We start from the raw sequence: 25,706 nt of genomic DNA on the forward strand, positions 1-25,706 counted from the left end.
CACTGGAGGCAGAAGATCAGACCATTGCAATCATCCCCTGAATTAGAAAAATCAAACAACTGTCTACTCAAGAAGTTCCTCGTGAGTACATTTCTTGCAGACTTTATGGTGGTACCCCTGGCAAAGAGCCGACATGTTGCTAGCTCAGGACAAACCATGGGATTTAATAGTCAGCAGGGCTGAGAGCATGAACTTCAGAGCCCGACCAATATGGGTACCTAAGGAGACAGTCGCCCTTCCCCTCACAGAGGTGAGCTGACAAAGCCCACAGAAAATCTGATTCAGCTCAAGACACAGGGGTGACTAATACCCGCCGGGAGTGGGGCTCCAACTGTTGGGTGGAAACTATTCAAGCAGCAGATGCAACAAAACTTTCATCAACTTCCTCCTACGACAGGGTGCCCAGGGAACACTCAACTCTGAGCAAAGGTTACTTCCTGGTGGGCCCAAACTGGAAGGTAAATGAAATCTAACGCTGGCTTCCTGGGATCATAATAATCAGTTAAAATGTGATTAAAAGCGAGGGCCCTTGAAGGTAGGATAAGGGCCTGGAGAACAATAGCCCTTTCTTCTGGTCTGAAAGGGTTTCCACGTGTCCTTGCAGTTAAGACTCCTGAGCAGAAAGAGCCCCTCCCACCTTGAGGTGGCCCAAGCCTCTGTGAGCACCTGCGTGCAATGGACAAGCACCCCGGGCGTCCCAAAGCTGCACCTCGTAGTGGGGAACCTTGGGCAAGGCATGTCTCTGAGATGCAGTGTGTCATCTCCAAATGGAGAGTTTTATGAGGATTCCATGAGATTATAACCGGAGGAACGGCACCGTTCGGAATGCGGATTCACTCAGTTCGTAGGTTCCCTTTGCCTCCCCCTGATCCAGGCTGACCAAGGCGGGGTCCCAAGTAGGGCCCCCAGCACCTCTGACTGCTTTTCCGTCTGACTTGCCTTTCGCAAGTGCTGGCTAAAGAAGTCTGAAGCTCCCCCATCTGAGAGTAAGGCCCGAGAAACCCACCAGAGACTTGATGGGTTTGCTCCTAAGGAAGACCAAGCAGGTCCTCGGCACGTTCCTGCCGCGACCCTGGCCTCCCCCACCCCCGTCACCACACATGATGCCCCCCGACCTGCTGCACCACGTACTGCCCTTGCCCAGCACACCCGCAACCAAGGAGAAAGCCCTGAGGAAGGGCAGGAAAGCTCCACACAACAGAACGCCCTGGGGCCTGCACACCTGGCACAAGTATTTCTCTGAATTTCACTCTCTTACCAAATACAGACAAAATGCAAGCTTGCCTAAGAGGGCTCCAGGTTTCGAGAAAGATAAAGAGTTCCACTGTGGGAGAGGAGAGTTTTCCTGGGTGTTTCTCACGCAAGCAAAGTGCCTTCAAGTCTCGTCTAGGAGAGCAAAGAGCGAGGGCTCAGGCCACAAGCGCCTGGACACAGGATGCCCACCCTCTGGAGCCTCTGTCCTTTGGGGCTCTTGGCCTCTCTCCCAGCCGCCTCCCAAGGTTGTGGAAGCCACAGAAAGGCTGGGGATCCCACCGGCAGACACGAGGCACACACTCGGGCAGAGAGGGGAACTGAACTGTTGGAAAGACAGAGCCCAAGAAATATGACCCAGAAAGCCAAGTTGCCGACACCTGTGAAGCCGCCCGGGGGCCTAGACCTCTCCTTCCCAGGTCTCCCTGGGGGGCCCCCACTGGGCTTCTCCTCCTCAATTCACAGGCACAGTGAACCCACACTGCTTGAAACAACGGGAGTCCAGTCCTAACACCAGAGGACGTCATGGTTCCCCCTCTCCTTTGTAGAGCTGTTCCTACCTAAAGCACCAGGCCACCCCAATCTGAGATCCTCTTCTCTGGCTGGTGCAAGATAAACACCCCTCCAACGTGACCCCAACTCCTGGTCCCGCCTCCAATTTCTTACTCCTGACAGCCCATGTCTTCTGGTCACACGTCATGACCTCAGAGAGCAGAGCACAGGCAGACGGGGCCTCAGGACTTTGGGGTCACCCCTGCTGGATTTGGAGGTGTCCAGAGTCTCCTCCCACATGCTCTAGTATAAAATACGACTCCCCCTGTAGGGGAGCAGAATTTGCCACCCTAAAATATGTCTCTTTGGCATTACTAATTGTTTTAAGCTGGTCGTTTTCTGAGAAACGGCAGACATGGGAAGGGCTCTGAAAACCAAAACCAAATAGGAGTTGCCCTTTTGCGAGAAACACAGTAGTAAGGGAAATCGCCATTTTTACGGGCGACTCCCTCTCTGTGCCAGGAAGAAAAGGATGACCTAATCTCTAGAAACTTATCAGTGGAGAGGCGCCGACTTCAGTCCACATAGGAACCTTACCCTTGTTTACTGTGCCTTTCCTGGTCACCGTCCATAACTGAGTCTCCCCCCAGCTTTAACATCCTCTTGTGTCTTTAGCTGAAGATGGTATTGAAGGTGAGGGTTTCAGCCATTTTGGTGAGTTACTCAATTTGCCCGAGTCTCTCCCACATACACACCTTACTAAGCTTTTGTTTGATTTTTCTCCTGTTACTCTCTCCCATGTCAATTTAATTCTTAGACCAGCCCCAAGAACCCTGGGGGGGTAAAGGAAAATGTCTCCCTCCCTGACACCATTTTGTGGGCATCTCCTCACATTAGGCTGGTTTTTAATCAGTTTCACCCCAAAATATTGCATTCACCCGGACCCCAAACTCAAGTTCTGACACATCTCACCTCAGCTCCACAGGCACTAGGTCCCCGGGTGACCCGATACATCCCACCACTTCAACCCCACAGACGCAATCTCAGAGTAGCAAGACAGCTTAGAAATCGTCCAATCTTTACAACGCTTGAATTCCTGCTGGCATCATTCATCGGGTGTGACCTCCTTGACAAGAAGCGTAGCCCCCACAGCCCCAGGGGCAGCCAACCAACCAATCAGCCAACCAACGCCACTGGACGGAACGAGTCCCCCCTGACCTCCTAGGTCTTCCTCTGGATGACACATCCCTCAGTCCCCTCCTCCATCTTGAAGCAGCCTCTCGAGGCTCAAAGCACTTACCTGCCTCCTCCTGTTCTTTCTTCTCTCCTCCTGGCTACACATCCTCAATACCGTCACGCCTGCTCAGATGCCTCAGCTCTGAACCTCATCATTAGCCTCATCACTCTTCTTTAAATATACCCCGGGCCCAGCGTGCTTCTCACACCTTAATGTGCATGAAAATCACCTGGGCTCTCCCTGGCATTCCTGCTTGGGTTCTATAGGTCTGGGTGGGGCCCAGGAGTCCAAATTACTAAAAAGCTCCAGGTGAAGGCTTCCACTTGGGATGGCATTTCTCCTCGGAATCACCTGGCGCTTGTTAGAGACATGACTCCTGGGCCCCATCCAGTTCATCCAGAATCAGAATCTGCGTTTTAACAAGATCCACAGGTGTAGAGTATGCCTTTTAAGTTTTGCAAAAATAGAAGCTGGTAACCATGGCTGCATATTAGAATCATCTGAGAAACTGGAAAACAATCCCATGGCCCAGCAGCCCCGCAGACCAATTACATCAGAGGGTGGGATCCAGGTATCAGTGGTTTTAAACCTCCCTGGGTGGTTGTAATGTGCAGTGAGGGTTGATAACTCTGCCATCGAGTGTCTTAAAGCACAGGCCCTACCTTGGAGACCACTGCCAGGGAAAGGCAGGATGTACTCTGCCACCTTGAACGTCTCAGGTCACAGCCGGAGGTTCCATTTGCTCAGGGCAACCCTCCACAGTGAAACAGAGCAGGACCCCTATGGTCCTCTCCACCGCTATGTCCTCTGCCTGCCTTTTGTCTATACAAAAAGTTTAGTCAAAAAATAAATTTAGGGCTTCCCTGGTGGCGCAGTGGTTGAGAATCCGCCTGCTGATGCAGGAGACACGGGTTCGTGCCCTGGTCCGGGAAGATCCCACATGCCGCGGAGCAACTAAGCCCGTGAGCCATGGCCGCTAGGCCTGCGCGTCCGGAGCCTGTGCTCCGCAACAGGAGAGGCCACAACAGTGAGAGGCCCGCATACCGCAAAAAAAAAATAAAAATAAAATAAAAAATAAATAAATAAATAAATTTAATCAGAGAAGTGAGAAAATGCAGAAGCAAAGGAAAACAGTCAAATAAGACCAAATAATAATAGCTTAATCATTAAGAAAAGTCAAGCGCCTTTAGTTCTGCTTCAAGCGCAATAGATAATACTCTGAGCCATATACTTTGAGCTGTTTTGTAGATACTGAAACCCACACCAGGTGGAAGAAGTTAACTACATGATAGCCAAACTGTAGCCATGACTTAAGCTGCCACAGTTCCGAGAACTGGTTTCAAGGAAATGGGAACAAACTGACCCTGGAACTAAAGAGTAGCTGTACCTAAAACAATCAAGATGACGCTGATCAGACCACTGCATGACTAATTTCAAGATGACTGTCAGAGCTGACTGTGCTGTTTCTGCATGTACCCCCTCCCTCCACCTCTACACCCCTGAGACTCCCCGTTAAAAGCCCTCGCCCAATGATTGTCAGGGGGCAGTTGGCCTTTGGACACGAGTCTGCCTTCCTCCCCATTTGCTGGCCTCCGAAATAAAGCAAACTTTTCTTTCCATCAAGTTTGTCTCTCGAGTATTGGCTTCTGAACGGCAAGCAGCCGGACCCCACATTCGGTAACAACAATGCCGATTCCTTTTGAGGCAGTACAGAGCAGTAATTACGAGCACTATCCTGGAGTCAGGTAGACCTGGATTCGAACCCAGAGTCCAACATTAATCAGCTGCGTGACCTCAGAAAATGTACCTAATTTCTCTGTGCCTCATTCCCTCGTGGGTAAAATGGAGCCAAGACAGTACCTACCAAGTATAGTCATTGAGAGGGTTGAATTAAATGAAAAGCAGGCACAGTTCTTAGCACAGTGCCAGCTCCACCAAGTGATCCATAATGGTTAATTGCAGTTATTAACACTGAAGCTAAAACTCCTGATATTTTGCATGTGCAGCTTCTATGCCACATTAATTCAACGTATCTGTTGAGGTTTCCCTTCACGAGCAACTCCAGTTTAACAAATTCTGGCTAAGCTAGGCAGAAAAGAAGTGTATCAGAAGATGTGCCCAAAACTAAGCACAGGAATAGAAACAGCCCCAGGGATCTCAGTGGGAAACTTTCAGGTGGTGTCCTGGGAAGGATTCAGTCCCAATAGCTTCCATGAGCCATTCGGCTCAGGGTTCAGATTTACAAAACAGAGTCTGATCTGGTCCAGCCAGGGTCGCTTGCCCCCTGCGTGGCAGGTTAGGGGCCCTGTAACTTATGCTCCCAACAGGACCATCAGCAGGAAGCTAATTCTCCAGAGAAATCAGAGACTGTCACCTAAAGAAGGTAGAGGCTGGCCAGACAAAAGGAGATGTCCACTTCAGCCCCTTTAATTCTTGGACCCAAAGGCAGGACCATGCATTTATTCTTATTACGTTTTCAGATGGAAGTTTTTATTTCTTCTTTGAGTGTTTTTTTAATGCCAGCTTTATTGAGATCTACTCCACTCTTTCATATTTTTATTTTATTTTTTTAAACATCTTTACTGGAGTATAATTGCTTTACAGTGGTGTGTTAGTTTCTGCTTTATAACAAAGTGAATCAGTTATACGTATACCTATATCCCCGTATCTCCTCCCTCTTGTGTCTCCCTCCCTCCCACCCTCCCTATCCCACCCCTCTAGGTGGTCACAAAGCACAGAGGTGAACTCCCTGTGCCATGTGGCTGCTTCCCACTAGCTATCTATCTTACATTTGGTAGTGTGTATATGTCCATATATACACTACCACTCTGTCACTTTGTCCCAGCTTACTCCACTTTTTTAAAGTGTACAGTTCAGTAAGTTTTTAAATATATTTACTGAGTATCACCAGCATCAAATTCCAGAACACTTCACCACCCCAAAAAGAAACCCCATTCCCATTGGCCATAACACCTCATTCCTTCTCCCCCCACCCAAGCCCCTGACAACCACCAATCTACTTTCTAGCTCTACAAACTTGCCTACTCTGGCCATTTCATATAACTGGAATCATATTATTTGTCCTTTTGTGTGTCAAAATTCCATTCCTTTTTATGGCCAAATAATATTCCATTGTATGGATATCCATTCATCAGTGGATGGACATTTGGGCTGTTTCCACCTTTTGGCTATTATGAATAATACTGCTATAAATATTCTTGTACACATTTTTGTGTGAACATGCATTTTCAATATTTTTGGATCTATACCTAGAAGTAGAACTGCTGGGTCATGTGGTAACTCTATGTTTAACCTTTTGAGGAACTGCCAGACTGTTTTCCACAGCAGCTGCACCATTTTACATTCCCGCCAACCGTGTAAAAGAGTTCCAAATTTCTTCACATCCTCACCAACACTTGTTATTGTCTGTCATTTTTATTCTAGCCATATTAGTAGGATTGAAGTATTTCATTGTGGATTTTATAAACATTTCGATGACTAATGATGTTAACCACCTTTTCATGTGCTTCTTTTCTATTGCATATTATTCTGTTAAATTCAGCCCATCATCTCAACTGATCACATATTTGGACCCTACTCCTATACTGCAATTCTTTCAGTGCCTGGTCAATTGCAAATGTCATGGGATAGCCTGTTCTCAAAAAAAAAAACAATTATTGGCCATCTTGGGACAGATGGCAGGACCCTGCAGAATGACACAGGGAATCTCTTAGGTTGGCACTGAATCTCCTTTAGCCATCTCTGAGTGAGAGTGAATTCTCTCCATAGCTCTAACCCTAACCAGCTCTCTTCTCAGGCTGTAGGGCTCTCTCATCGCCCTCTGCCCTGGGGCTGCTTCTCTGTCCCTCTGCACTTTCAGCAGATGCTCCTTCAGACACCTGGGCCCCTTTTCCCCCACATTTGCCAGCTAAGCCCCCAAACTATAAAGTCTCCACACCACATCCATGGAGAGAAAACCATGTCTGGTTGCTGGAGAAATACCCAACTCCTCTCCTGTTTGGCTGGCTTATTCCTTCCTAGGTTCATTCTCTCCCACCTAGATGCAATGCTCAGGAAGGTGAGAAGACCCTTCCCGATCTCAATCTGGCGTTTGTGCCTTAAGCAACGGGGCTCTTAAATACACAGACTCTCCAGCACCCAGGCAGTGTGGCCATGGTCGACTGAGCAGCCAGAAAGAGGCTCACTGACTGAGATGGACTTGTCTCCTGCTTTTAGTTCCTTCATCCAGAGCAGGGCTTTTCAAGTTGTGGTCTGTGGACTGAGTCAGACACACCTGAGGGATGGGGGATACAACTCCACAACTACTAAAGCAGATTTTTTGTGGGGTGGATCCTGAAAAAAACACATTTAGAATAAGCGCCTCAAGGATTCTTACCTACACTAAATTACGAAACCCAGACATCTAGAGGTGTTATTATTAATGTATTGTTAATCGACATACATGTATTCACAGGGCTCTTTAAAAACGTACATTTTTGTCCAAGGTCACACATCCTGTAATCACTAGTGAGGATGCAAACACAGACCTTCCAACTCCTTGCCTTGTGTTCCTTGCCAGTGTATCAGCTGCCTCGCTTTTGTCTGGGGAAGCCTCGGGGCCAAAGCCTGAAGCACAGTCACCTGCTTGACACCAGAGAGCCTTGTCACTTTCCGAGAAGACGAGGGGCCTCTGTATCTCACTCCATCTCTGTAAGTCTCTCTCCCTGTCCCTTCCAAGATATATAATGTACACTAAGCAGCTGTAGGATAAATATCCACATAACCCAGATATTAGCTAATTTATGTCAACCTGCCTTCACCACCTTCATCCCCTAGCAAGCAGAAGGGATTGCATGCAAGTTTAAATAACTATAGAACCAACTCAGCTTTTTGCACCAAGTCATATTAGAAGTCACTTGCTCACCTCTGATTGGCTGTCTTTGATAGGGTGTCTACCTTGGTCCAATCAGCTGTGACCAGGGGCATAAGCCATCTGGGCAAAAGATTGTGTGCAAAACCATTTCATTTAAACCGTTGTGGGCAGTCACCAAAACCGACATTTCTAGAATAATTTAGAAGGTGGCCAAGTCACAGAAGGACTCCTGAATGTAAAGCTTATGATAATGAGTGTTCCATACATTTAGTGTTATTTGGTGATGCTTCAAACAGAAACAACACCATCCACTCTTAAATTTCAATATGTGTTCAGTAATAATCATTCATTCAACAATACTTTTTAACTACCTATTAGCTACTGGTCTATTTTCTAGGCATTAGAATAAATTTATATTTTAAGAGGGATTCAGGGCTGTAGTGGGGGGGGGATCACCATGTAAAGAATAACTTCTTAACACCAACAAGTATTTTCAATCTGAGAATAATGAACACCCACAAGGCTTTATTCATAGGCCCAAGGCCAAGCTACCTACAACTACCTACAACTGGCAGTAGAAAACTACTAAAAGGACGTGTTATGAAAACACCTGAGAAAGGTAGAAGGAGGAGTGAGAAAAGGGAAAAGAGAGGTTTTTTTTCAGGCTGAAATTAATGAGTTTTACACACTGATGCTATAATGGTAACTCTTTCTCATGTTCCTTGCTCCCTCCCTCTGCAGCTTTACAGGTCTGTGAGATGCAGGCCTAAGTGGATCTGTGCAAAGGAAGGCTCTGACGTAGGAATTCCTTTCCAGAAGCTTGAGGGATCTAATAGGTGGTAGTAGGAAATGCATTAGACTTGGTATCAAAGAATGTGGGTGCTCAGCCTTGCTTTGCTGGTTATATGACCTTGACCAAACTCCCCTGAGATTTAGTTTCCCTATTCGTAAGATTTAAAAGGTAATTTCTTACTCATTGTGTTGTTGTCTAAATTAAATGAGATATACAATTTTAAAGCATCTGGCACATAGTAGGTGTTCAATTAAAATTAGTAACTTTGGTTTCTTTATCTAAGAATGAGAATAATAATAGTAACGCAGGGGTGTTATGAGGGCTAAGTATTTTAGGCAAAAGTGTTTTGTAAATTACAAAGTCCTATACGTGTATCAGGTCATCATTATTTAAGAAAGTTGGGGGGGCGGTGGTGGGGTGTCGGGGATTTTTTTGTTGCTTCTTAAAAAATCTACCTTATCGCTCCATCTAATGATAGACTTCATAGCTCTATAGTTTCTATAGTTGAAAAAGAGCCAAAATGAGGTTAAGCTGAAACATTTCTTCTTCTTGAGTCTTATAAAGCCAGAGAAATTTACCGTCTGGCTTTCGGAACGCCTGTTTAAGTCAGGTCTGCCATAAAACTTATTTTTCACAGTGTCCAGAAATAACAGGTAAATGAGATAATGTGCAAAATGTCACTTTCCATAGAGCATGTGCTCAGTGAATGACTAATGCAGTGGTCCTCAATGTTTTCACCTTCCTTCTGGAATTTTACCCCAAGCACAGACCCTTCAGAAAGATTAGTTTTTTAAACATGCATTAATTAAACAGTTAATTCATTTTACTTTTCATTCATCAAAGACCTTAGCCCATCTGGAACTATTCATTGGAGTCTCTAACTAGTCTGGGGCAGGAAACTGCCCTACAAGGAGCTGTGATAATGGAAGACAACATAAGGGAACCTGAAACGGTAGTCAATCCATACATCTTTTCATGGTTAGCATCTGACTTCTCTTAGACATTTTGAGATATTTGGGGAAACGTAACCATGCCTTTAAGTAGATCACAATGTAGGAGGAGGATATTCAGGTATATGTAATGGGATAATATTTTGAAATAAACTAATTGACTAACTGTGTCATTTGCATACCTTGCCTTCCACCTGTCCCCTATGGATAGTTCCTTCTATGGAAGTATCTGTTTGCTGAAGAGGGAACTGGAATGGTGACAGAAGGAATGCCAAGAGAAAGTAGTCCACATTCACTTTTGAAACCCAGAATAGCTGTCTTCAACACCTAGACAAATCTCAAAAGCCAGGCTTTGTCACAAGAGAAAGAACCTCCTAAATTTCTTTTCCTAGTAGGAGCAACAGCTATGGACTTGGTCATAAACCAGACCTGCCTCCATGGTGCAGAAAGAACCCCCTTCTACCATCAAGGGCTTGGAATGAGGAGGACAAGGCAGAGCGGGAGGCCAGTCCAGACAGGAAGCAGGAATAGGACACCCAGCCTTCTCTTCCATCCAGTGGGGTATGAGGAGGAGAGAGGACAGCTGACAAACATGCCCTCCCTTTTCTCCCCCTTGGGGTGAAACCCAGAGGTGGAAAACTGGTCCAAATGTCCAGATGGGTTTGAGGATGCTGAGAACATTGCGCAGAGAGTGGACAAGCTGAGGTCTTACTAAAGAAACTCAATGTGTGGCCCTGTCCATCCGGTTTGGGCAGCAGTACAGCAGCTGTTGGACATATGAGTTCCTGGCCAGATTCTAGAGTGTGCGGCTGACGGTCTGGGAGCTGCTGATAGACCAGCAGGGGCTTGGGGCAGGGATAAAGGGGCTGCTCTGTCCAGACTTCTTGGCAGATACAGAGATCAGTGCCTAGCACAACGTGGGGCCCACTCAAAACAACTTAGCTAATAGAGGTGCTGTTGGCTTCTCAGCAAGCACAAACCTGGAAGTTCCAAATGTCGATGCAAAAAATCAATCAACAGTCTATAACAGGAACAGAAGAGAGCTGTGTTCAGCCAAACGGAGGATTATAGCCCGGGAGCGCAGCTTTCTCTTCAAGAAAGAAAGCTCTCTGGAGAAGCGTGGTTTTCAGCACAGTTTTGTATCTTGTCAGAATCAAAGAACATCAAATATGACAGAGGTACATTCCATCAAGGTTTCAAATGAGGCAGATTAGCACATACCTAACGAGTCAGCATGATCTCAGTATCTGGGAAGGGAAGCTTATCTTCGAAGAAGTACTAGCTGGGGACTATGTGGGGAGAGGCATTTATCCCTATCTTCACAGTGGACATACTTTACTTTTGGATAATGCATTCTTCTCTTAATGGTTAAAGCAGATGTACAACGCATGATAAACAGGCCATAAGACAGGCCATTCTCATTAACATGAATTCAAGCCAGATCATGTATAAGCCAGGATGACTTACCCATACCTCAACATGTGAACATTTCTTCCATCACAAAGATCTACATGGCACTGGAGGAAAAGCATGTGTGTGATGGGGCAGAGCAAGGGATAATCCCGGGTGCAAGTTACTCATTATGTCAGCCAGGGTCCATTCAGAAAGACTGAGACCTCCCTAGGTATTTCACACAGGGAATTTACTACAGAGAATTGGTCATCCAGGGTATGGAAACTGAGAAGCCAAATAGGGGACAATGAGGCATCCAGAGGTCATAAAAGCAAGGGGAAAAAAGCTGCTAACTGTTTAGCCAGAAGGACAACATATTAGCAGCTAGATGGATATGGAATGTCTGAATTATAAATAGGGTTATTTTATAAAAATAAGAAGATGTAGGCAAATTCTTGCCCCAGGTAGCTGGCTGGTTCCTCCCTTATCTCCATCAGGCCTTTACATCTCAGCAAGGCCTTCCCTGGCCATCCTCCTGCAACTGGTACCTCCCTTCCTGGAAGCCCCTACCCCCAGCCCCTGCTTTATTTTCTTCCAAAGCACTTACCATCAACTGACAGGCTTAGGATTTACTTGCCTGTTGATTTTCTCTCCCTACCCCCACCTCACACTAGACTTGAAACTCTATAAAGGCAGCCAGGGGCTTGGCTTCCCTGGTGGCGCAGTGGATAAGAATCCGCCTGCCAATGCAGGGGACACAGGTTCGAGCCCTGGTCCGGGAAGATCCCACGTGCCGCGAAGCAACTAAGCCCGTGCGCCACAACTACCGAGCCTGTGCTCTAGAGCCCGCAAGCCACAGCTACTGAGCCCGTGTGCCACAACTACTGAAGCTCACGCGTCTAGAGCCCGTGCTCCGCAACAAGAGAAGCCACCGCAATGAGACACCCGCACATGCAACGAAGAGTAGCCCCCGCTTGCCGCTGCCAGAGAAAAGCCCGCGCTCAGCAACAAAGACCCAATGCAGCCAAAAATTATAAAGGCAGACATTTTGCTCTGTTTTGTTCATTGCCACGTCCCAGCCAGTGCAGAGTTGGTGCTGAGTCACTATTATGCTTACAGCTTGTCTATCATACTATCACGCGTCCTCACCTGCAAAGCCCACTTTTAATTTCTCTGGTTTCCTGTTCTAGAAAATGAGAGTTGAGTTCAAGGATCTCCAAGGGCTCTTCCACAGAGGCATTCCTTCGTTCTGGGTTCTTCCTATCCAAACATATTCCCTATATGTGGAATCTAAAAATTAAAACAAATTAGTGAATATAACAAAGCAGAAACAGACTCACAGATATAGAGAACAAACTAGTGGTTACGGGGCAAGGGAGAGGGGCAGGATACGGGTGGGAGATTAAGTACAAACTATTATGTATAAAATAAATAAACTACAAGGATATATTGCACAGCACAGGGAAAATAGCCAATATTTTATAACTATAAATGGAGTATAATCTTTAAAAATTGTGAATTACTATATTGTACACCTGAAACTACTATAATATTGTAAATCAACTGTACCACAATTTTTTAAAAAACATTCCCTAGAAGTTTCTATTCCCTCCACATAGGGGCAGCAAAGGACAGTGAATCCCAAGGGCTGGCCAAGTGGCCCAGCAGAGCTCTATGATGACAGCAGGTGAGGAGACCCATGCAAGCATTTTCACTCCTCTCCATCCCGCTCCCCTGCCATCCTCCTCTGAGTCTCAGAAAGGTCAGAGCTTTGTTTTCTTTGTGTCCCAACCTACCACCAAGAAAAACTGGGTCACAAGTTTGAAAATTAAACAAAGCATGACAATTAGGGACAAAAACAGACCAGAAACCATCTAAAGCAATCAGACATGCCTGAGATAAGCTATAACAATAATTGAGAACTGGATTTAGCTCCAAATTTCTGGATCTCTGGGCAGGGCCGGGATTAGAATGAGGTGAGTAAGCTCTCATCTCAAATGCTAAATATAAAGAGAAGAGCAGCCAAAACCCTCAGCTGTCAAAATAAATAGTATTTTTGTGCAATATTTCTAAAAATCTAAATGAACAACAAAAAAACCTCATGAGGCACAAATGTCAAAAATTTAAATAAAATTACATAAAACATGTACATAGGGCACACATTTTTCTTTTTGCCTCAGGTCCAAAATAGCTCCACAAAGCATGGTTTGTGGAGGTTTGGTATTTTGTTCATTGTGCATTTTGTGGTATTAATTTTGATTTTTAAAAAGTACTGCATTGACATACTATTTATCTTAATTACAGAGTATTTGGTGTCCCTTTATATTTTCCACTTTGGCTCACCCTAATCCAGGCCTGCTGGATCCGTCTCCCTAGGAGGCATCAGAATCACTCAAGTCATATATACACTACCAAACGTAAAATAGGTAGCTAGTGGGAAGCAGCAGCATAGCACAGGGAGATCAGCTCGGTGCTTTGTGACCACCTAGAGGGGTGGGATAGGGAGGGTGGGAGGGAGATGCAAGAGGGAGGGGATATGGGGATATATGTATATGTATAGCTGATTCGCTTTGTTATAAGGCAGAAACTAACACACCATTGTAAAGCAATTATACTCCAATAAAGATGTTAAAAAAAAAAAAAAAGAGTCACTCAAGTCCCCTGGCTGGCAACCCCTTGCTGGGCATCCTCCACTCCTGGGATGTCCTGGTGAGAATCTACAGCTGGCCCCAGCCCTTGGTTCACACACCTTGGCCCCTCCCCTTGGGTCTGGCACCAGCCTTCGGATCCTTCTCAACTCAGTCCAGGCAGCAACATCTACTGATCAGGACTGGCAGATGAGACAAAACCTTATAAGGACCTGGGAAATCATCTCTATTAGGGACAACTGACATAACATTGTAGGGATGAGGCTGGAGGAAAGTTCCGGGTCCAAAGCTCGTTCTAGGCTGACCGACGAAGGTACAGAGTTGTGGACAGAGCTGTCAGTTGAAAAGGTGAGGAAATTATTGCTGCAGATCAGAGCTGTCTAACAGAACTTTCTGTGACAAGAGAAATGTTCTACATCTGCACAGGATAATACTGTAGCCACTAACCACATGTGGCTATTGGGCATGTGAAATATGGCTAGTGCAACTGAGCAACTGAATTTTAAAATTTATTTAATTTGGATTAATTTAAATTTAAATGCTCGACGTGACTAATGGCTATTGTATTACAGGCCAGCTCTAGCTCAGTGATTCTCAAATTCCACTTGCATTGGAATCATCTGCAGGACTTGTTAAAGTAGGTTGCTGAGCCCATCTCAGAGTCTCTGATCCAGTGGGTCTGGGGTGGGGCCCAAGAGTTTATATTTCTAGCAACTTCCCAGGTGATGCCAATGTTGCTGGTCTGGGAACACGCTGAGACCACTGATCCAGAGAGGATTCTGATTCCAATCAGCTTTGGGATCATGAAACCAATCACGTTATGTCTTGGTGTTGGCTTATCTTGGAGCAAAATGCCAGCCTGGGCTTTAGAGAAGGATAGATATGGATTCACATCCCTGCTCCTCCACTAATTAGCTGTATGACCTTCCATAATCTGCTCCCTCACAAAATGGAAATAATAGTACATACCAAATAGGGTAATTACAAAGATTAAATGTGATAAGGCACATATGTCATTCGATATGTTTTTAAGGTCATTTCCTGCTCAGAAAGTGTATTAAATTGGATTATATATGTGGACAATGTAATTTGTAACATAACATCAGGCATTTCCACAAAAAAAATTCTGTCAAGCTTCCCCAGTGCTGGTGTGTTAATTATCGTATATAACAAATTACCCCCAAATGTAGTGACTTCAAATAACACGTATTTTATTACCTCACAGTTTCTGTGGGTCAAAAATGTGGATGTGGCTTAGCTGGGTATTTCTGGCTCACTGTCTCTCCTGAGATTGTAGTAAAACTGCCAGGGCTACAGTCTCAGCTGAAGTCTTGACTCGGGTGGGTGCAACTCCAAATAAAAGTAATAAACTTATTCTCCTCTTTCACGTTAGTCACACTCTTTATATTAACAATACCAATTATAATAACAAACACCAACATTTACAAAAGCAACAAATACCCACCATATGTAAAAACCCCTATCTCATATGCTTTTGTTACTAGCTTAATTCCAACAATAATATTCATTCATATAGGCCAAGAAATAATTACCTCAAACTGACGATGAATTACCATCCAAACCCTTAAATTATCACTTAGCTTCAAAACAGACTATTTCTCAATAATATTTGTACCAGTAGCATTATTTATAAGATGGTTTATTATAGAATTTTCAATATGATATATACACTCAGATTCTAATAGTAACCGATTCTTTAAATATTTACTCCTCTTTCTTATCACAATATTAATTCTTGTCACTGTTAACAACCTTTTTCAACTTTTTATTGGATGGGAAGGGGTCGGGATTATATCTTTTCTTCTTATCAGATGATGGTGTGGATAAGCAGATGCAAAGACAGCTGCTCTCCAAGCAATTCTATGTAACCTTATTGGAGACAGTGGATTTGTTAGAGTAATAGCATGATGTCTATTTAACTCAAACGCATGAGATCTGCAACAAATCTTCATACTCGACCTAGGCCACTCAAACCTACCTCCAACAGGACTAGTATTAGCTGCAACTGGAAAATCCGCCCAATTTGGTCTTCACCCACGACTTCCCTCAGCAACAGAGGGTCCTACCCCCGTTTCAGCCTTACTCCACCCAAGCGCAATGGTTGTAGCAGGTATTTTCCTACTTATTCGCTTTTACCCTTTAACAGAAAATAATAAATGCATCCAAACAATAGCATTATGCTTAGGGGCTATTACTACACTATTTGCAGCAATATGAGCCCTTACCCAAAATGATATTAAAAAAAGCTGTTGCTTTTTCCCCTTCAAGCCAGTTAGGCCTTATAATGGTAACAATCGGTATTAACCAGCCTTATCTAGCATTTCTCCACATCTGCACACACCCCTTTTTTTAAGGCTATATTGTTTATGTGCTCTGGGTCTATTACTCACAGCCTGAATGATGAACAAGACATTTGAAAAATAGAAGGCCTATTTAAAACAGTACCTTTTGGGCTTCCCTGGTGGCGCAGTGGTTGAGAGTCCGCCTGCGGATGCAGGGGACACGGGTTCGTGCCCCGGTCCGGGAAGATCCCACATGCCGTGGAGCGGCTGGGCCCGTGGACCACGGCTGCTGAGCCTGCGTGTCTGGAGCCTGTGCCCCACAAGGGGAGAGGCCACAGCAGTGAGAGGCCCGCGTACAACCAAAAAAAAAAAAAAAAAACCCCACATAAAACAGTACCTGTGGGCTTCCCTGGTGGCGCAGTGGTTGAGAGTCCGCCTGCCGATGCAGGGGACGCGGGTTTGTGCCCCGGTCCGGGAAGATCCCACATGCCGCGGAGCGGCTGGGCCCGTGAGCCATGGCCGCTGAGCCTGCGCGTCCGGAGCCTGTGCTCCGCCACGGGAGAGGCCACAACAGTGAGAGGCCCGCGTACCGCAAAAAAAAAAAAAAAAAAAAACAGTACCTTTTACCATAACAGCCCTCATTATTGGAAGCCTAGCACTGACAGGAATACCATTCCTCACTGGATTTTATTCTAAAGACCTAATTATCAAAACCAGTAACATGTCTTATACCAACACCTGAGGCCCACGAATAACTCTAATTGCCACGCCCCTCCCAGCTGTTTATTGTACTTGCATTATTCTCTTCGCACTGCTAGGACAACCCCGCTTTTCCACCTTAACTTTAATCAATGAAAATAACCCACTCCTAATTAATTCCACTTCTTTGGTTCTTTATTTCTAAATTATTATTGTGGTAAGCTATATGTAAAATTTATTATTTTAACCACTTTTAAATGTACAGTTCTGTGGCATTCAGTACATTCACATTGTTGTGCAACCGTCACCACCATCCATCTCCAGAACTTTTACACCTTCCCCACTTGAAAACTCCGTATGGATTAGATGTTAACTCCCTCCTCCCCACTGCACCCCTCAGCCCCTGGCAACCATCATGCTACTCTCTGTCCCTATGAATTTGACTTCTCTATGTACCTCGTACAAGTGGGATCATAGAATATTTGTCCTTTTGTGACTGGCTTACTGCACTTAGCATAATGTCCATGTAGTAGCATGTGCCAGAAGTGCCTTCCTTTTTATGGCTGAATAGTATTCCACTGTATGCATATGCAATGTTTTGCATATCTATTTAACCATCAGTGGACACTTGGGCTGTTTCCACCTTTTGACTGTTGTAAATAATGCTGCTATGAACACAGGTATACAACTGTCCAAGTTCCTGCTTTCATTTCTTTGGGGTGAGGGGATTCACTTCAGTTCACTCACATGATGGCTGGAAAGTGTCAGTTCATTTCAGGCTATTGGACTGAAGGCCTCAGTTCTTGGCTACACCACACGGCCCTGTCCACAAGGCTACTTACAACAGGACAGCTTGCCTCCACAGCACAAGTGATGAGATGGGGGGGGAAACCCTTTTATAACCTAATCTCAGGAGTGACAAGCCACCACATCTGCCATATTCTTTTTTTTTTGGCGTTACGCGGGCCTCTCACTGTTGTGGCCTCTCCCGTTGCGGAGCACAGGCTCTGGACGCGCAGGCTCAGCGGCCATGGCTCACGGGCCCAGCCGCTCCGCAGCATGTGCGATCTTCCCGGACCGGGGCACGAACCCGTGTCCCCTGCATCGGCAGGCGGACTCTCAACCACTGTACCACCAGGGAAGACCATGCCATATTCTATTCATGAGAAGTGCGTTAAGTCCAGGCCATACTCCAGGGGAGGGGATCGTACAAGGATTGAATACCAGCAGGTAGGGATCATTGGGAGACATGTTCCATACTGTCTACCATAGCCAGTATTTTGACTCTAATAGGTGGATCTGCAGTGCAAGTATCTATATAAAAGGATACCTAGAAAAGTCCTTTAACTCGGAATTTATACGGATGACAAAAAATGTTTTTGACATTAACTGGACCCAAAACTCAGAATGAGAAACACAATCTTCTGCGCATTATCCTATGTGTAATTCTACAGTACTGCTGCTATTTGAAGGGATACTGAATTCACCTGGCAGTTTTTCCTTAGCACAGCGCTGACGATTGTCTGCTTCTGATGCACACGTTTTGTCATCCAGCCCAGACACACACTGAGTCTTCCAGTCTATATACAAAGAAGCCTGAAATGCCAGCCAGCCATTTGGGTTTAGCCCCCATGGTTCTGCGTCTCAATTCCCAACTTGAACTCCGGGCTCTGCATCCTCAACCTCCGTATCTATCTTTACCCCTCCTGATGTGGAGTCTGTCCTTCCCCAGCTCTGATCCCACCCATCACAACCCTCTCAATGCTCCTGGGGAAGCCACACCTGCTCCACAGATGAGACCAACTAGCTTGAGGGTCTACCCAGCCCTTCCCCTCATTCAGGGATTATCCCCATGCTGGTCCCCTCTGCTTATTTCGTCATATGGGCTCTACTGCTCTTCTCTGTCTCAGGCTGGGTTATCAATTTCTTCGGAGGTTGATCACTGCCCAAACACAGTCCCCACAGATAATGGGACACTTTGGACCGAAACATGGACCCCCATATATTTTCTGCCCTACCCAGGCCCCATTTTTCTCCATCTGATACCTAATACGTATTGCATAAATCACTTCAGTATTTTGAAAATGATAAACCAGCTCCCTCTTTTAAATTATTTTAATCTCTATTCTGCAGATAAGAAAAATGAGACTCAGAGAGGTTAAGAACTACCCAAGGTCACACAGCAGTGACAGAAAAACTCCACATAGTTACCATTGAGTTTCCAGGATGTCCTGAGTGGTTTGTGATTTTTTTTTTTTTTTTTTTTTTTTTTTTTGTGGTATGCGGGCCTCACTGTTGTGGCCTCTCCTGTTGCGGAGCACAGGCTCCGGACGCGCAGGCTCAGCGGCCATGGCTCACGGGCCCAGCCGCTCTGCGGCATGTGGGATCCTCCCGGACCGGGGCACGAACCCGTGTCCCCTGCATCGGCAGGCGGATTCTCAACCACTGCGCCACCAGGGAAGCCCAATTTTTTTTTTTTTTTCAGGCTGAAAGCCTAGTGGGATGACCACAATTCAGAGGGGGCTGTCTTTCTATTCTGCTCTGTACTCACCCAACACAACCCATCTCCCAATGCACAGAGGCCACAGTCCACTACCTCGGATAGCCAAGGACAGGGGATGAAATGCCTATGATCCTACAGTCCTGTGGCATCAACTACCTCACCTTCACTGATACAACCAGAGGAAGACATCTGACCCAAGCAAAGCTAATAAGATTGCCTCTCTTTGGTATTTGGAATTGGGGCGTTAAAATGCACAGCGACTCAGATGGCAGAATTTTAAGGTCATGCAGATATGGGGCTGGAGTCAGTGGCCTGGCAAGTCTGAGTTATGTGGGAAGCAAGGCTGGGGACTTCCCTGGTGGTCCAGTGGTTAGGACTCTGTGCTCCCAATGCAGGGGACTCGGGTTTGATCCCTGGTCGGGGAACTAAGATCCCACATGCAGCATGGCGTGGCCAAAAAAAAAAAAGTTAGGCAAGGCTGTATCTTTAGGGGTAGGGTAGGGTACGTGCCCAGGCTGTGGAAGCAGGCTGCCAGGTTTGATCATGCCTCCCACTTACCCGCTGCAGGATTTGGGGCAAGCTGCTTCACCTTTACATGACTCAGTTTTCTCATCTGTAAAATGGGGAAACAAACAGTATTTAACTCAACTCGTTGTTGTTATAATGAAATGAGTGAACATCCACCAAGGTCATAGCGTGGGCACATAGCACACACTAGGAACTGCCAGCTGTGGTTATTCCAGAGCCGAGAAGACACCCGTAGCTGGAGACCCAAGGATGGAGCAGCTCCCCATGACTTTCCACTTACCAGCAGGTCTGCCAGGACTCAGAGCACTTTATTTCAACTACCAAAAGGTTTCCCCAGAAAAGTAAGAGGAGATATCCTATGGTATTTTACCTAATGAAATTTCACCTCACACTAAAACACTAAAAGTCTAAAAGTTTAAAAATCATACACCACACTGATTTGGAAGTTTTATTCTTTTTATTGCAAATTTCTGATAAAGGAAACTACAGGGAAGCTGATTCTCATTTAAACTTTGGTGATAAGAGGACGTTGGAGCTCGGGGCTCACAACACGCGAGTCACCCAGGGGCCTCTGACGTGTGCGGCCGCCTGCATCTCCTCCCAGAGGTTCTGACTTAGTTGGTCTGGGGGGGGCAGTCTGGGCATTGGTAGCTTTTTGAACTGCCCAGATGATTGCAACTTACAGCCAGGGTGGAGAACCCCCGCCAGAGCTTGTGACGTGGTGGTGGCAGCATTAGAAGCATCACCCACTCACGTCACCCCTTGACCTGAGTGCAGCTGGTGTCCTCTGTCCCCCTCTTCCCAGGTGTGACACATGCTGACTCTTCCTCCTTGGGGCCCGCAGAGGAGAGAGACGCTGGAAGGGCCATGGCTCTCGGTGCTGTAGTTTGTGCTGAAACCAGGAGAACTGTACTAAACACGGCTACTCTATCACAAAAAGAAACTCACTTTCTGATTGCAAAAGAGCATTAACCTTTTTGTTTTTTCATTAAGTGGACATAGTCTTCCGATATAGAGATGCAAAGAGTTGTGACAAAATAAGGAAATATATGTTGGATGACATATTCCTTATATGACTTCTCAGGTCCAAATTAAAAAAAATTTTGTCAAGCCATTGAGGGTAAACTATTATGTACTTCAGCAGCATAATTTATATGGGTAAACAGTAATAGCCAGTTAGAGATGTCATTTATGATTCATTCTAAAATAGAAAATGCTTTAATTTTCCTAAGTCCTAGGCAAACAAGAAAAAAGTTTTTTAACTTTTCAAAGTATCCCTGTTTTCTTTTTCCTGGGCACCCTCATAGTTTAGAATGGCGTGTGTCTCACTATTAGTTTTTATAGACATAGGTGAACAAATAGCACTGGCGCCAATTTTCAATGACTAATCAAATATAGCGATTGAAAATAAAACACCCATCATCTATGAAGTTGCTTAAAATGAACGTTTCTTAACATTGTTATAAATGCAATATCAATTTGATTCTCTGGCCATACAAAAGTATGAATTTCTGTTCCATTACTGATAGTGAATAATTAACATCTTAACAGTGATAAAATTTTTAGAGCATTTAAAAAATACATAGGATCCCATTTTTACATCATAATTCTGATGTATTATCGTGCCTTCTATTTTGTCCGCAAAACTTTTATAGGGTACAGTGCACTGACGTGATAAAACCAAGGCACAAGAATATAGTTACAATAAGTGTATATAAACCTTAGCACTTTGTGCCAATTTTGGAAAAATTCAGAGAGGAGATCAAAGAGCCTGAAAAATGTTCACATCCCATTATGATTAATGAACAACTAATTGTGTAATAAACAGGCTATTAACCACCATTCCATTATTGAATATATGGCTATCACTATACAGGCGGTGGATAATTGAAAAAAGTTTTCAATATTAAAACCTGGTATAACTAGGTGGTCGATGTAGATAATTGTGCCTTGCATTATCTAGATAATTGTCTTAAGTTTCCATTTTAATTTGTAATCTATATGGCAGTTATCAATTTTTAAACTATTTTCACTGCATAAATGGTAGGGTTTTTTTCCAAATGTTAAATCTCCTCCCCCTACAAAAGACAGAAGATTTACAAGAAGATACCAATATAAGAAATGCACAGACAACAATAATAAAATCCAAATATGGACTCAAAGGTTGAATTCTAATCTATCAGGACATTCTCTTAATTTAGGGTGAGGAACAACACATTCCTGTGATAATTCATTATCTTCTTAATTTAAAAAAATCACCACGACATTTTTTAAGAGTAAAGTCTTGGCTAGAGCATCAAGCATCGAAGGAAAATTGTTAAGTCTTTTCTCATTCATAAAACGAAAGGGATAAAAGCCTTTCAAAATCCAGGGAGGGGAGGATATTCCATTGAATTTAGAGAAGTGGAATAAAGTGGTAAAAACTGTACGTAATACTTTTAAAGAGAGTGTTTTCAAGACTCCAGGTAAACATTTAGAATCATGAAAACACATTTCTCAGCACATGCACACCATGAATAGAACAATCCTGAATGCAGGTACAGCCTGGCTACAGAGGTATCCAGTTCCCGGCCCCACTGGCAAAACCACCTTTGAGGTCCATGTCCCAAGTCCCTTCACATTGGAGCTTCTGGCTTCTGCATCTGTTGGATTTGCTTTTGTAGCTGGTCCTTGTCCAGCTTCATCTTGGCTTCAAGAACTTGCCTGAGGGATCCTATGCTTTCATAGATGGCTGTAAACCCTTTAAGAAGAGGTAAATTTCACAGGAGTTAATATTAAAAAACAAGCCTGTATCAAATCTACAGCAGATAGTAATAATTGATCTGGGCAAAAGATATCAATAGATACTAAAACTACTGGAATAAAAGTTTGATGGGAAACAGGATAGTTACCTAGTTTCAGAGTATCTCCCTACAGATACAAAGGGAAAAAGGAAATATTACAGTGGAGAAATCTGACACCACTTTAACCAAGAGATCAAAGCTAACTTCACCAACACTGGGAGGAACCAACATCATGTATCCTCAATAAGAAAACCCTGGGAAGGACACATCACTTCTGTGGCATTTCTGTTCAAAATGCATACCCTGAATCTAATTAAAAGGAAGCAAACAGACCCAATCTGTGGGACACTCCACAAAATGCTGGCCTGTGTTCTTTAATGATGACATCACTGTGGAACTGATCTAGATTAAAGAAGACTAAATAGGGCTTCCCTGGTGGCGCAGTGGTTGAGAGTCCGCCTGCCGATGCAGGGGACGCGGGTTCGTGCCCCGGTCCGGGAAGATCCCACATGCCGCAGAGCAGCTGGGCCCGTGAGCCATGGCCGCTGAGCCTGTGCTTCTGGAGCCTGTGCTCCACAACGGGAGAGGCCACAACAGTGAGAGGCCCGCGTAATGCCAAAAAAAAAAAAAAAAAGAAGACTAAATAAAGAAACATGATAACTAAATATGATATGTGATTCTGGATTAGAACCTGGACTGGGGAAGGTCTGCTGTAAAGAAAACAATGGTGAAACTTGAAAATTGAGTATTGAAAAATGTTTCATCAATATTACATTGTACCATAGTTACTTAAGAGAATGTCCTTGTTCTTAGGGTATATACATTGAAATAATATAGAGGTAAAAAGGTATTCTGGCTTCTGCAACTTACTCCCAAAAGATTTAGGAAAAAAACTATATTCATACACACGCTCACACATTAAGCAAATTTCAAAAGTGTTAACAATTGGTGAATCTAAGTGAAAGAGGTATAGTTTTTGGACTAGTCTTAATGGTTTTTCTAAATTTGAAATTATTTCAAAATAAAAAGCTAAAAATAGAAAAAATTCCCAATCAAAAGGTAATTTTGTATTATTCTATATTTGTATTGTTTTTTTTTAAATTAATTAATTTATTTATTTTTGGCTTCTTTGGGTCTTCGTTGCTGCGCACGGGCTTTCTCTAGGTGCAGTGAGCAGGGGCTACTGTTCGCTGCAGTGCGCAGGCTTTTCATTGTGGTGGCTTCTCTTTTTGCAGAGCATGGGCTCTAGGTGCACGGGCTTCAGTTGTTGTGGCTCACGGGCTCAGCAGTTGTGGCTCATGGGCTCTAGAGTGCAGGCTCAGTAGTTGCAGCGCACGGGCTTAGTTGCTCTGTGGCATGTGGGATCTTCCTGGACCAGGGATCGAAACCATCCATGTCCCCTGCACTGGCAGGTGGATTCTTAACCACTGCTCCACCAGGGAAGTCCCCTATTGGTTTTTAAAATAAGTGTCAAAAACATCTTGTCTTCATTAGCATATTTAGAATTTTCTCTCAGAAAATTTTCTTTATGTAACAATTCATGAAAAAGAAGTATAAAAACTACTTATTAAAAATAATTTTGTTGGGAATTCCCTGGTGGTCCAGTGGTTAGGACTCGGTACTTTCACTGCCAAGGGCCTGGGTTCAATCCTGGTCAGGGAACTAAAGATCCCGCAAGCCACGAGGTGCAGCCAAAATAATAATAATAATAATATTGATAATAATAATAATAAATGAGTGAGTTTTTAAAAAAAATAATGTCCTTACTGAATGAAAAGATACAACATATTACTAAATAAAAGAGTAGGTTACAAATCAGCATGTATTGCATGAGACTGTATTTGGAAAAGCATATATATATCCTGTATGTATAGAAAGATAATATACATAAAAAAGAACTCTGGGTAATAGGAGGTTTTTGGGGTTTTTTTGTGCTTTATGATTTTCCACTAAGAACTTTGTTTTTGTAACAAGAAAAAGTAAATATTTTTAATTTTTAAAAGGCTCATATGCATTTCTTACTAGGTTCTCACAACCTCAGTGATATGTTGTATAGCTGATAATAAATCCACTCAGCAAATGATGCAAAGTTAACCATCAATAAAATATTCAAATACCATATTCTACTGGCCCAAAAGACTAAGAAAGAAAATTCATTTTTATCTTCACAAGTTCTAAAATTCATAAATTTAATGGCAGTTTCTCACTAAATAAAATAGTAACCTTGTGGTGATTACAGCAAAATTATTCTTGGGATAACTAACTACTTTTATTTCCATGTGGCCAAAATAGAACAATTCCATGAAGAAAGTTCACAGAACCAGAAAACTGGAAGGAATCAGGAGATAATGTAGTTCCCCTTCCCACACTACCCGACTGTCTTCTCTTTCCTGACCATGGTCAACAAGTCTTCACTTAAATACTTTCAGTAGAGAGCTCTCAGGCTCACAAAGCACCCGTGTCTTTCTAGGACCGTTAACTGTAGATACTTCTGCTTCATACTGAGTTAAAATCTGTCTTCAGGTAGCTTCCACTTATCGGTCCCAGTTCTGTATTCCTGAGTTCAGAGGATAAATCTAATCCCTCCTTTACCTGGCAGCACTTCAGAACTTAAAATCATCTCCAACACTGTCTTCTAAACAAGTGTGGAGGAATGGGCCCTGTGGACTTTTGAGCAGAGGAAAATCATTCATTGCCATGGTGGGATACTGCCAGCAGTATAAAATAAGCCTTCAAAGTCCCCTCAAAGATATATGCTTTATATATATATATACATATAAAATGCTTTTAACAGAGAAGAAAACAATGCATTTTAGTTTTAATAGTATTTAATCTTAAAGAATAAAAATATTCTCTTTAATTTTGTTAAGATTTCATTTTGTCTTATTCCCTATATATTCTCTAGTTCTTTGTTGCTACGTTATATAATGGATCAAATAAGCACTGGAGACAAATTTAGTAAATATAGAATAAAGAAAGTATTTAAGCCTAAAAAAAATATATGCTTATTTCTGAGGCATATTGACCTTGGCTTTGATCAGAAAAGAATCTGCAGATGGCACTAAAGAAAATGTACATCAGTTGCAAGCTAAGCGATTTTAGGTTTGTTTGCCTGTCTCTCGAGGTCTATCTTCATGTCCTTGGCAATGAAGCAATATTTTCGTTCAATATACCACAGCTACTTAGAAAATCACCTAAGGACACTTCATCAGCCAGGTTTGTGGTAGTTGTAGGGTAATACTAATTCATTGGCT

General features: G+C 43.9%; 2 protein-coding genes across 6 annotated transcripts in view; both read right to left on the reverse strand.

Moving 5' to 3' along the window:
• The window catches only part of GCNT3 (glucosaminyl (N-acetyl) transferase 3, mucin type), a 104,365-nt gene extending 92,136 nt beyond the window's left edge, over nt 1-12,229 (reverse strand). Inside the window, exon 1 of the mRNA XM_067030722.1 lies at nt 12,138-12,229. The gene's annotated coding sequence lies outside the window, so the exon portion shown is untranslated. The remainder of the gene's footprint in view (nt 1-12,137) is intronic.
• Nucleotides 12,230-20,107: 7,878 nt separating this feature from the next.
• FAM81A (family with sequence similarity 81 member A) overlaps nt 20,108-25,706 on the reverse strand; it is a 126,235-nt gene continuing 120,636 nt past the window's right edge. For all 5 annotated transcript variants that reach the window (XM_067029759.1, XM_059056290.2, XM_059056289.2 and 2 more), the window contains exon 9: nt 20,108-22,409. In XM_067029759.1, the coding sequence (XP_066885860.1) occupies nt 22,285-22,409 (125 nt within the window). In that variant the 3' untranslated portion in view covers nt 20,108-22,284. The remainder of the gene's footprint in view (nt 22,410-25,706) is intronic.

The sequence above is a fragment of the Kogia breviceps genome, chromosome 3 (assembly GCF_026419965.1).
Source record: "Kogia breviceps isolate mKogBre1 chromosome 3, mKogBre1 haplotype 1, whole genome shotgun sequence".
Lineage (NCBI taxonomy): Eukaryota > Metazoa > Chordata > Mammalia > Artiodactyla > Physeteridae > Kogia > Kogia breviceps.